Below are 13,742 nucleotides of genomic sequence, written 5' to 3' on the forward strand. Positions count from 1 at the left end.
TGTAGGAAACAACAAATCGTTATGAAGATACTTGAAACTTGAATAACAAATTTGAAAACACTGCAATTTACACATTATAAGGAGGATAAAAATGATTATCATTTTTCGTTTTTGAATAAACTGTCGATGTATATTTTTGTCACTAAAACCTTGAGAACGTGACTATGTCAATGTAGATAAAGCCAAAAATCCAGAATTGTCCATTGAAAACTGTCATTTCTGTGATTTACTGTATGGTATAAATTGGGTGTTTTAGTATCTTTTGGAACTAATTACACTTTGTAGTTGGAAAAAAAGACCCAATGATAAAAGTTTTTCCCATTAGAAAAGCTTGAGGTAGGTTTTCAGTTTGCTTGTTTTGTTTTTGAAGAAATAACAGGATTGAACCTCTAGAACACCCATAAGAAATAATTACACAGCCTTACAGATTTCTAGTATGCAGACTAAAGTCCAGAATCTTCTAAGGGGAGTCTCCAAGAACAAAACCTCAGCCAAAGTCATTGGGAGCCAGACTGCATGCCATGATGGTGTCCTGTTGAAACATACTTCCATGGCACATGCTTCAAAAAGATAGAGCGAGGGCCCCAGGTGACTGCTTATCCTAAGTATGACTAGATGTTTAAACCTTTGCTACCAGAATCGTGCACTGTAATGTAAAAAGGTTTAAATCTGTGTTTAACTTAAGGAGCCTTAATTGGCAGTATCCCTAGTTTCATTGCCTGTATCACCAGGATTACTGTGAAATATTTGTGTCTTGAATAAGACAGATTAATTTAGATTAAAATCTTGAGGAGCTAATTTAAAAGTATGTGTCACAGTACTATAAACTGAAATCGAATAGATAATAAGCTTAAGTAAAGCATCCTTTGAAATGTCTCTGATCCACGTACTTGTGATTCCTGCCTTGTTTTCTGTTACAGTTTTATTCATTCAGATCATTCTCAGGAATTGGGACCATGTCTTATTCTCCTTTGTGACTGGAGTCCCTGACATAGCTGAGTGTATTTTCCCTTTGAGATTCAGTGTTCCAGTGAACGACGGTTAAAGATTGAGGAGGGTTCCCACATCACACTTATATTTTAAGTCTATAACACGCATCGACCTACCTCGCATTTTGAATTACTGAAGATAATGAAACTTAGATAAAAAATTTTTAGATCATTTAATTCAAAGCTCACATAGTTCAAAACTTTTTTGTAGCTGGATATTGTAGGTTTGCAAGAAAACCCTGTTTGCTCACTAACAAAATTTTTAAATCGCCTAATAAAATTTTAAAAATAGTGATCCTTATATAAAATCAACTTCCCATACATCTGTAAGCATCATTCACATGGCATCAGCGTTAGTGCACTTATATGGGTTGGCACTACTTTAACTGTGCTGGTCGTAATAGTTATAATGGTAAGAAGTCCTTTTCGTGTACCCTAGCTTTTAGATGAAGGGAAACTAGACTCTCAGTATAAGTTCCAAAATAATGCAACTAAAACCAAATGAAAATGATTATGGCATGTCCCAGGGAGGAAAACTGTGCAGCCATTAAAAATTCTGTTATATTAAAAAAAAAGGAGATATATGGTAGAAGAATTTTGTTGACGTGGCAAAAATATTCATAATGAATTGTTAAATATTTTTAAAACAACCACAAAATAATGTGTACAGAATAATAATCATTTTTATTTATAAATACATGTATTAATATTCTTTACATGTGCTATACATTATATATAATATTCATATATGTAAATATGATAAATTTACACTACACATATAGCAATGTCTGTAATTTTTGAAAGATCAGAAAGACAAAAATTACTTAACAGTGAAGTTTTCTCTGTTCTCTGAGTGGTAGGATTTTGAGTGATTGCTGTTCCTCCTCTGGATTTTTTTTTAAAGGTTTTATTTATTTATTTGTTTTCAAGAGAGAGAGCGCGTGTGAGCAGGGGGAGGAGCAGAGGGAGAGGGACAAGCAGACTGCAGGCTGAGCCCAGAGCCCCGCATGGGTGGGGCTCCCATCTCGTGACCCTGAGATCACGACCTGAGCCGAAATCAGGAGTTAGACGCTTAACCAACTGAGCCACCTCCTTCCTCTGGATTTTTTAAAAATTTTATAAGTTTCTGCATTAAGCATGTATCAATTTAATAATTAAGAAAGATGTACATCCTATATAAATACACAAATAAAAGCAATACACACTTTTTTTTTAACTCTGTGATTCAGGCTTTTTATAAACCTTAGATGGGCTTTATTTTAATTAATTAATTAGTTCAAATTTTAAAATTTTTATCCTGCTAGTTGTCTGTTTAAACTCTCTGAACACTGAAAAATGAACCAAGCAGATTTATTCTTTGTGTAGTTTTAAAGGGTTGGTGTTTAGCACGTAAGAAGGGAAAGATGATAGGCCGGCATGGCATTACTTTAGGTGAATCATGCTGTTTAACATCCAGGGCTCAAGTCACGTGCCTACGCTTCCAGTGATGACAGACTTGCCCCCTACTTTTGTTAACATTGCATGCTTCATTTTCACACTGGAAGTGTGTGCCTTGTGAGGTGTGTGACGTGCAGTGGTTCTCAGGTCTTGAAGGACTGACCCTCAACAGCACAGATTTCTCCAAGAGTTTTGCCTTTGAAAACCTAGAAGGTAAACCCTCCCAGTTCACAATATCCATTGAGGTGCGTCTCAGAGGGATTCTAGGACACCTGTGACATTGCATACCACTGCTTGGTGCTTTGTTTCCAATGCTAAGGATCCAGCAAGTTCGCTGACCTTGGCGCACTGGCCACATTTTCTCCCCTGGGGAAACAGGACGCTTGAATGATTGTCATTCATGGAATGCTTACCATGTGCCGGAAGTGCACCACCCCTGTGCATACGTTACGTCATGTAATCTCATAATATTATCAAAAGTAAACACTATCTTCCCTTCATTTTCTGGAGCACTGAGGCTTTGGTTTTCAACAAGCCAGCATGTAAAGACAGAACTCCCAGCTCCGCAGGACAAACCAGTACCGTAAACCAATAACCAAATATGGTCCAGCTGATGAACAAGTGTGTCCCCACAGCCTCTGCCAGCTCTGAAGCCCATGATGCTGCCCTCCCATTTTTCTAATCCTTATATGAACAAAATAATTCCATCCTCCCTTGTGTACACCATTTGCACAATATTTTGGAGGGTAGGTCAATCTTGTTAACCCGAGATTTCAAAGGATCGAATGGTCAGCTTCTTAAATTCCTACTTTCAGACACTGTTTCTGAGGTTTAAATCTTCTCTCTGATTTTACCGGTTCCACAGTTAGAAAAAGATGTGACATTGGTTTATTTTTTGAATGCCTCCCAGCTCCATGCTCGTTGATCATGATAGCAGTAAGAGCTGCTGCTTATTGAATGCTTGATACTACGCTAAGTGCTTTACAAACAGTGATCCTAGGAAGTAGGTTTTGTTGCTTTCCCATTTTACAGACAGGGGAGTGGAGGTTTGGTGAGGTTAAATGGCTTACCTGGCTTTACATACTCATTGGATCATTGATCTAATAAAGGAGTGCATTGGGGATTTGAACCCGCTTTTTCTTGACTATGGTTTGAGTCAAGACTTACTTCTTGGCTAGTGGTGTTACTTCGGGCTAATTATATACACCTGTGAATCAGTTTCTTTGACCCATAAAATGGGGGCAGTGCTATTATTTACCTCAGTGTTGGGGTGTGTATTGAGTTACTAAAGAGAGTGTGTTTAGAACTGTTCTTGACATGTGGTGATTGCTTAGTATTAAGGTGCTACAAAAGTAATAGGAATTACCATTAATATTATTATCATTTACTGGATTTTAATTGTTGAAATAACATACTAAACCATATAAAAGTATGTGAAGTGACAAGTCTCTCCCTCTTACCATTAACTTCCTCTCCCTAGTTCACTACAGACACCAGTTTGGTATTTATCTTCCAGAATATTTCTGATGCCATCTGAACTATTTTTAAAATTTCCTTTCATTAATAAAAGACAGGTCAATGTGAAATTTTTTGTTAGTGACCTTGAGAATGGGAGACGGAGATGTAGGAAGGGAGATGAATTCATTTATTCAGCAAAGAGTTGTCAAATGCTTTCCAGTGCTAAGGATTCAGCTTGTTGAATTTCTGTTTTGACAGTTTATTGACTTTCTTTTTTGATTTTATTTAGGATATGATGTTTCAGCTTCTCCGAGGTCTAGACTTTCTTCATTCTCACCGAGTGGTGCATCGTGATCTCAAACCACAGAACATTCTGGTGACCAGCAGTGGACAAATAAAGCTGGCTGACTTCGGCCTTGCCCGCATCTACAGTTTTCAGATGGCTCTTACCTCAGTGGTGAGTGAGAAAGTGCTTTTCTTTCACTAAGCTTATGTTTCCTCTTTTAAATGACGAACTGCCCCCATACCATGACCCTAGATTATTACTGCCTGTGGTCCATTGGAGAACAAAATGTCTTTGCCCTTTTTAAAAAGCAGGGCTAGAAAGAAAGGGTTTTGCTTACCACTACAGACACTTCCAGACCGGGCTTGTCACAGACACAAAGTCTGGGGAAACACAGCTCAAGGGTTTGGGGAAGGAGAGCCCCAGGAACGTGGATCTGTCTGTAGCGTCCTGGTTTGAGAGACAGCCGGGTGCCTGCACAGGTGTGTGAAAGCACTCTTCTGAAGGTCTGGTGCTGACTATGAAGAAGAAATTAAATTTACAGTGAACTAGGTTGCCCCCTGAACAAGCAGTAGCCCCCCAACCCCCCCACCCCCCACCCGGCTGGGCGATGTCTTCATCCAAGCCAAAATACAGAGAGTAAACCCAAGGGCCTGTTTTGGCAAAGAATGACAGTTATGGTATCCTGGTTTTTTGGTTTCCTTCAGACACAAAACCATGAAGGTAGGCACTGATAACTTCTATCTTTGAAAGACCTGTTTTATATGCAGTGAATTCATGCAGAGATACAGAAGCCAAGGAATATCCCTTTGCTTTGCTACTTACTTGGGGTGGGAGGTTGATGCTGAGAGTCCCCTTGGGTCCATGAAAACTATAAAAATTGCCTCAGAACATTAGATTAAGCCTTAAAAAGACTCTTCTTGGATCAATATGTCACTTTTCACATAGTCCATTTCTAGCCTGAAACGATTCTCAATCGGGGCGGCACTGCCCTGGGTGGAGGGCGTTGCTGAGAAACTTACAGCAGCATCTTTGGTCATCCTAATGACTTGGGGGTGGCAGTGACCACAAGGAGGCTGATACTCTGCCCACCAAAGAATTGTTTGCCCAAATTCCAGTAATGTCCCAGCTGAGAAATAGAGGGGAGTTGGAAATTCTCTGAGATAACTTGTCTTAGGAAACATTCAGTTGACAAAAGTGTTCCGTTTCCCCATCCCCCCAAATATGGATACTACAACCTGGACACGTAAGACCACATACTTTCCCAACATTTTCTACTTTACCTAGGGCGTCAGAATTTTTACAGAGGTTTCCTTGGAGTGTGTCACCATTGTTGACAGATAAATCATACTTTTGAGAAGACAAGGCACAAGATGGTATTTGAAGGATACGCCTCAGCTTTGGGCTGGGTCGAGGGAGCTCTTGTACCCTTATATAATCACAGCCGAACTCCTGAGTCTGTGTGTTTCCTCCAGTGGGAAGGGTTAGGTAGGCTGCAGGCTTCCCTAGAATACAGTTGTGCGTGTTGTTTGGCGTTCCCGAGGAAAAGCTTAAATAGGCTTTGTGATCCCAGTGGTCATCGGGGAGCAGATGGAAGGAACTGATCTCCTTGGGTACTTTAATTGAGGGAAGCATGAGCCATAACTGACACAGACTCTTTATTTTGATTCCCCCTAAATGGGCATAAAAAACTATAATAAAAACAGGAAACCCAATTGGTTTTGTTTTGATTTTTTTTTTCTTATTAAATTTGTGGAATGATAGCCCAGCTTGTGCGTAACATCAATTAACATTCCATTCTTGCTGAAAGTTGATATGTTCAGACAGGAAAATGTAGACAAATTATTTCATAGAGAAAAGGGGAAAGGCAGTCATAAATACCTGAGTTTTCAGGGTCTAATTGGTACTGCATACTCTATTTCTTATGGTGACATAAAGTAAAAAATACTAGCAACTGGAAAAGACACTGGAACAAATTGGACATTATTTGCAAGAATGATAGCTGGAATTTAATGTCAGTAATGAAGGTTATGATTCCTAAAGGGTACCGCATTTAAAATTTTTCCCGTTTTGTGTTTTTCTATTTAAGGAAAAATCCATTTAGTATAGTGACGCATTAGTTAACATATACGTGGTGATATATAAAGACTTAGAATCAGCTTTTCAGACTGAACTGGTATTTATTTTTAGAGTTTCTTGAAGAGAAAAAGACTGCACTCCACTTCCTGGAAATACACATTTTTTAGTGGGTTATGTCATACAGGACCTGGGAATCAACTTAATCTGTGGCATGTTAAAGGAATTACAAGTTAACTGATTCGAAACTGGCATCTTACAGCCATGAGAAATGCTAATATATTAGTTCTCTTCCAAAGCCTGACTCCAGTGTCCCCTTCTGGTACTCCCTGCAGAAATCAAGCCCACCTTCCTGCCTCAGTGACATCTTATTCATGTCTTTCATAATTCTGTTTTCTATCTTGTTTGTAATTATTTTTAGGGTCCTCTATACCAGGCTGTAGGAACTGGCCTTTTGGGAAGAAATTTAGGACAATTATTATAAGAGTGGACTGTCGTCATAGCTGGGGGTGGTGTGTAACTTAGGGTGTGTAACAAATACCTATTTATTTAAAGGTTGTAGAATGAAGACGTGAATGACTCGAGTGAATGCCTTAGACTCAGGCAAGAGGGGCCTCTGGCCTGGATCTCATACGTTAGAGGAGGCTGCACTGGCCCTGCGCCAGCCGGGCCTCCCTTCGTGGAGCATGGAATCCAGGGTGCCAGGGAGATACTCCAGCTAGAGTCTGAGACCCGCACCCTCATCCCGCCGCACTCAGGGCATTGCAGTTCCCTGACGCAATGGGAACTGCATGGGCTCTTCTCGGGTCCTTCCTCCTGCCGGCAGATTGTACACCCAAGTCTGAGGGCCACACACATTCGCAGACACACGGGCAGACTGCATGTTCAGATCGGAATGCACGTAAATATGCGTGTGAGACCTCTGGTGGTGCAGGAAGGAGCTGGGACTGGGAAGAGCGGCAGGACCCCATTACGCTTAATACCTCACGTAGGTTATTTTTATCAGAAATTTCTGTGAAACCTTGAAAATCCACTCCTCTGACCTGTACTGAAATACTACTACGTTTGTGGAAAAACAAAGAGAGTAGGTTACAGAGAGGTTCTTTCCATTGCACATAAGTGATGTGTGTAAGAATCATGACTCATGGGGTTATATAATCTCGGTGACAGAAGTGTTTTCAATAATATATGCTTATTCAATAGAATGACTACAAGGCCAGCTAAAATTATATTTAGAATCATTCTAAACTCGACATTTCTAAGTGCTTCCCATGTCAAATGTAGCGTATGGTGCAACTCGTTTTTCTCTGTCAGAATAAAAGAGAAAACTAGAGCAACTGCTCAGCCAGCAGTTTTGGTCACAGGTGATTGTGCACGCGGGTCTGACCCAGAGAGTCTGAGGGGCGGACCTGGGACATCACCAGCAGTGTGATGATGATTCTGATAATCATGAAGCAGTATGACCAGCGGCTCAGGGAGGGAGCGCTCTTCACATCTCTGTGATGCGGAATCTTTACTGTTGTTTTTCTGAATTGGACCATACACCACACAGGGTGATACGGTGCTATTGCTGTTAGATTCAGTGTTTGGAGAACTCTCTGCCAACTATCTCACTTTGCAAGTGGGGAAACTGAGACTCAGACAAGCAGTTTGTGACCAGGCTAAGTCTGAATTCACCAAACAGATTGTAAATAGCTCAGGGAAATCTCATGTCTATATTCCGGCTCTCACCTACGATCCCCTCTCCCTTCCTCCTCCCACACCGTAGGCTCCAGGACATCAGAGGGCATGAGACTGTGTTCTGTGGAATTATGGGGTTCTACAGAGGGCATCCAGAGATTCCACAAATGTTCCGACAGTCTATTTTTTAAAATATATTTTAAGTCTTGTTAAAATTGTAATTAAAAAACAACTAGCTTGTGCCACATTTTGACACAGTAAAGAATACTGAGGCATGAACTCGTACCTGCCGGCTAACTTACCTTTTTTGTTGTTGTTGTTGTTTGAGAGAGAGAGCAGGGGGACAGGCAGAGAGAGAGGGAGAGAGAATCCCAAGCAGCCTCCACGCCTAGCAGGGATCCCGATGCAGGGCTCGATCTTATGACCTTGAGATCATGACCTGAGCCAGAATCAGGTGTCGGATGCTCAACGGGCTGAGCCACCGAGGCTTCCCCTGGTTAACTGAGTTTTTATGTAGACCTCAGAATAAAACTTCTGCCACACTTCTGCAGACTTGAACGTCTTGTAAATGGATTATTGCTGAGGAAAAACCAAGCATTCTCTTGATTCACTCCCATGTGTGTCCACCCCCTTAAATCCCCGGGATGCAAATCACAGCAGCGCACACACCATGCTACACTCACTGTACAGGAGGCTTTTGCGAGGGCCGTGCAGAGCAATGACAGTGGTGATGGTTTTGTATCCAGATGTTATTGCCAGAGCACCCAGGGACTCCCCCAGGACAGTCACCAGAAAGCTGCCTGTGGATAGGGAGAAGTCTGTACCGTAAAATGAGCTCATTCCTTTCAGTGTCTCTGTAACTTCACGTGCTGAGATGAAGTCCAGGAATGGCCTGCCGTAAACCCATCTCTGCTCTGCAGTGAACAGTCTTACAGTAACTTTTCAGTGTAGTTGGAGGGCCTCTTTACAACCATTAGACAGAAGGTACAATTAACATTTTTCTTACAGTGCTTGGGTGTAATACACACAGTTTGGAGGAAAATTCCACTTTGTATCATAATGGAATAGTAAGAAAGTTCTCCTGTCTTTTTAGTGACTTAATGAAATTCTCACTAAGTGAATTATATTCCCCTTCTCCAAGGGTCTTTTTTTTTTCTTTCCATATCATCTGTCCTATTAAGAGACACTTGTGGGAGCGCTTGGGTGGCTCAGTCTGTTAAGTGTCCAACTCTTGATTTCAGCTTGGATTGTGATCTGAGGGTCATGGGATCCAGCCCTGCCACTGGCTCCCTGCTCAGCGCGGAGTCTGCTTGGAATTCTCTCTGTCCGCCCCCCACCCCCTACTTGTGCATGTGCAATCTCTCTCTCTCTCTCAAATAAACAAATAAAATCTTTAAAAAAAAAGAGAGAGAGGGAGAGATACTTGGCGTTCCGAAAACATCTTCCTCTCTGTAGAAATCACCAAAAGACAACAAGTAAACAGTAGACGTGGGAAGACTTTTATTTGACAGCTCTACATATTAGAAAAATTCACTTGGGGAATAATGATTCCCAAAATTACTTTATTTAAGAACATTCATTTATTAATACTACAAGTGTTACGAAAACTCGAATTCCTCACATCCCATTCTTATGCCTCTGCCAATGGATGGTTTCCTACTCTAACCCTAGTTTGGTAGCATTTAGTAAATGCTGGAGGAACCTTGCGGATTCAGAAACTTTTTGATAAGCCTAAGGGAGAAGAGTAATGAAATGGAGTTGTAGCATTCGGTCAACAAATAATTACTTATCACTTTCCGTGTGCCACGCACTGTCAGCGGACCTGAGGGATGATGGGGACTAGAAATGGACATGGTCTTTGCTCTCATGGAGCTCATCATCAAAATGGGACACATCTTCATAAAGCAGTCATAAAAAAAAACGTGCAGTGAGAAATCGACGTGCAGTGAAGGGAAGGGACACAGTTCGATCAAGTCCTGTGTCTCAGGAACCCTCAGAGGCAGGGGGTCAGGGAAGCTCTGCTCGCGCGCCCATGCCGGGAAGTGAGATGCTCGGAGAGGTCAGCGGCATCGTCCTGTCGGAACCTGCCGGGACGCAGGCCCCACGGATCTGCACATCACACCATCTGTGCTAATTTTTCTGTTTGTGTTTGGAATAGTTCGTTTTACAGCACCCCGCCGGCACCAGCAAGTTGACAAAGTGAAGTGGGACCAGAGATCGGAGAACAATGTCATCTTTTACAGGAGAAAATAAATTGTTTATGCTTGTTTCCTCTTCGTGCGTGTTGTATTTACTATGGAGACCTGGCAAGGTCTGTGCCTCAGCTCGAGCAGCCGAGTTGCTCCCACAGAAGCCTGCAGACGCTGCCAGTGCATACTGAGTAAATCAAACCAAGAGCAGGAATCGAGTATAATGGAAAAAACCCAAGCTCTGTCGCCTCAGCACCTCAGCGAAAGTGCAGGACACACCTCTGAAGCCGGAAAGGCTCCTGTAGCTCCCTCCCCGCTCCACATCCCCTTGCCATGACACAACCAGGTCTGTTTTGTGAACATTTCCAGTTGCCAGTACATATTTCACAGTTAACAATGGAGTGTTTGTGCTGGTTTCGTTTTCACTTTCACCAGTGAGGGAAGTGGAACACAATGGGGCAGTGCACGGAGCTGGGAACAGGACACGTTTTCTTTAGGATTCCCAGGGCTGGGTACATGGAAAATGCCAGAGCCAACACAAACACGAAAACCCATCCAGATCCTTCGTTGCGCATTCTCCGTGGCAATAAAACACATTTTGAGTTACCATCTGATAGGTGAACTGTGCCTCCAAAGTGAAGGCGAGCACTGATGACCACAGTGAGAATTTCTCCCATGTCGGGAGCTCATGTATTCCGTCCTGTACAGAAGGCTGCTGTGGGGGTGTGTGTATGCGTGTGGGTGCGTAGCTGTACCACGTACACTTGCGAAGGTCATCAAATGACCGCTTTCCTTGTTTATAAAACATAGTCGTTCCTTTGACTCACCTAATTCTAGCTCCTTCAGAAGTGGTCACTGTTGCCAGTCAGCTCTGGACGAAAACAGTTTTAACTGTAATGCTACCGCCTGGAGGGTGTTTTACTTGAAGAAAGGACAGGATGTTCCTTGATTCTATACATCCGTTTGGCCACCATGTCCTGTCAAGGTACAATATAGGCCTGGTCTGGTTGGCATCTGGTTTGTTACGTTCTATCACATAGACACCCTGTATGATGCCGTTCAGATCTCAGAACTTGAGGCCAAGTCTGAGTGTCCAGACCAAGCATTGTCTTAAGGTTGACAAAACCAAATGCTTTAGTAAGGTTGTGCAGGCAGAGGGTTTCTCAGGGATCGGGAAGATGGAAAGAGTTTTGTTGGGTCTTACATTTAACCTTCTTCTGGGAATGTGCCTTCTCTGCGTGGTCGGGGGCTAGTCTGACAAACTGCTTATTGAGATCATTTCATCTCCCCTAAACTTGCCTGACTCAGGTGTGTTAAGTTCATCCAAAGGAGTAGAAGACACAGTCCTTGGAATGGAATATAAAACAGTGTTTCTGTAACTTGCACTTTTATCTCCTCTTTCACATATTCTCTGGATATGTGAACTTCTTTGCAAATGTCACTGCTCAGCTCCAGGTGAGGAAGGGAGCGGTGGCAGTATCTTCATTTTGCTTGGGCTTTGGCAGACTCAAGGTGTAAGTTCCTATGTTGAGATATGTTATTGAACTTCTGTTACATTGGATATATCCATTTTTATTCCCTCAAATCACATCGTACACTATTTTAGTGTTTCCCACAGTGCCTTCCTGGCACGTGGTGGGAACTTGATAAATACATGATGAGTGAATGAAATGAATCCTCATGATTCTCCAGTGTCTAAAGAACGAATTCCAACTCTAACCATGGCATGCAAAGTTTTTTGTAGTGTAGCCCCAACCTACCCTTCTGTCTTCCCACTCAGAGACCACCCCCATTCACATAAACGCCTGTTCCCTGTCATCTAACCGCACCAGATTTCTCACTACTCCTTGAACTTCATTAAGTTCTTTCCCACTCCCTGCTTTCACCAGTGAATCAGTGAATGAATTTCCAACCACATTTTCCATGTTGCTGCTGGGGTCGCTGCATCATCAGTTATAAGCATCTAAAGTGTTTGTGTTAGTCTATGTGTGGTTTTTTTGGTTTTTTATTTTTTTTCTGTTTTTTGTTTGTTTGTTTTGGTTTTGGGTGGGGTTTTTGGGTTTTTTGTCTGGGTTTGGTTTTTTGTTTTGTTTTGTTTTGTTTGGGTTTCTTTGTCTTTTGGGGCTTTTGTTTTATTTGTTTTGTTCTGTTTTTTTTGCTTTAGACGCAACTTTTAGCTAATCTTCCCAGCTGCCTGCGTCACTCCCTCATAGCAACTTGAGCCCTGAGGAAGTAACATTTTCACTTTGAATATCTGTCTGGGCAGCCATTCCTAACTTTCAGATAATCATTGTCCTCCATCCCTCCTTCTTCAAGGTCAGAAACCTCCATACACCTCCCCAGCTTGTACACTTAACATTTTCTGTATGTTATGTTTTAATTAAAAATTTAGATCTCTTGGGATCTTTGGAGGAACCGTGATGTTATAGGAAAAGGTTGAGAATGTCTGCATTGTACTTTCTTTCAGTTATTTAGTCTACTTGGGTTCCTACGGAGATTAGGTACGTGTTTATGTTAATCTGTAAAGGTCTTTCTAAAAGTTAAGCTCAAACTTTGATATGATTGCTTTGTAATGCTGGATTTTCTTTTCTGTTTTATTGACCTTATTGCTAATATGCCAAATTTGTTTCTAAATGATGCTGTTTGGGTTGCTGAGCTATTCCTCTTGTTGCTCCCGCTTTGTTTCCCTTTTCTCCAGCGATTGAAGCACAGGGTTTGAGTGACATCGTTGCCCCCAGTGTCTGTAAGGATACTGATGATTTTTAAATCCCTCATAAATCTGAATGTTAAACTTTACAGTTGGCTGCGGAGGAATAATCTACCTTCAAGGCTCAGGGAAGCATCCAAAAGAAAGAAGGGGAAAGCGTAGGAGAATTTACTTTAGCGCTGCTCATATATTTATTTTGAAGGTTGGCAGAATCTAAAAGTGGGGCTGTAAATTTAACAACTGTGCCATAAAAGCCCCAAAGTAAGGGAGAAAAGTCTCTACTACTTCTAGGTTTGGATACTAATATAAAGCTACAAGGTTTCTATTCTGCCATCTTTAATTTTTTCTTTTAATTTCTAAAGCCATCCTTCCCTTCTTCCTTCTCATTTTTATTTTGATTAATTACTTGTGAGAGGTTACGATGCTTTGGAATGTATGGAAGGAAGCATTTTCCGAATACTTGCTGGTGTACTTTAGTTGATTTCACGGTGACGTTGAATACTATCTGGGCCTTATGTAACGCTGGGCGATCTCGGTGAGGTGGGGACTGCACATGGTATCAGTTCTTGTGGGAAAATATGCTTCAATGGCTTACTGGCACCGCTCTTGGAATGTGGCATTTAAAAGTACCTTTTTACAGTGGGAAAGAATTCTGTCAAGAATAAACAGTCTGACCTTGTTAAATGGGCCAAAGTCTGTCTATAACCTAGTTCCAGAAAACTAGCTTTTACTAGTTTAGAAAAAGCAGATTAGAAAAATTGCAATTAAAACTTTCTAAAGAATGGAAAAAGTGAAGAAGGTGAGATAAATTTCCAAAAATGATGGTCTTCACATATATGCATGAACATTTCCTTAGATGACTCTTCCAGAGTGGATGAAAGATCAGGACTACAGTCAGAAAAGCAGATGTTCTTTTTCCTGGA

At 41.6% G+C, this 13,742-nt stretch overlaps 1 protein-coding gene across 1 annotated transcript in view; it reads left to right on the forward strand.

Moving 5' to 3' along the window:
• Positions 1–13,742, forward strand: part of CDK6 (cyclin dependent kinase 6) — a 228,384-nt gene that overhangs the window by 104,738 nt on the left and 109,904 nt on the right. Inside the window, exon 3 of the mRNA XM_040644275.1 lies at positions 4,174–4,341. Coding sequence (XP_040500209.1) covers positions 4,174–4,341 — 168 coding nt within the window. The remainder of the gene's footprint in view (positions 1–4,173; positions 4,342–13,742) is intronic.

This window comes from Ursus maritimus, unplaced genomic scaffold (genome assembly GCF_017311325.1).
Source record: "Ursus maritimus isolate PB19 unplaced genomic scaffold, ASM1731132v1 scaffold_3, whole genome shotgun sequence".
Taxonomy (NCBI): domain Eukaryota; kingdom Metazoa; phylum Chordata; class Mammalia; order Carnivora; family Ursidae; genus Ursus; species Ursus maritimus.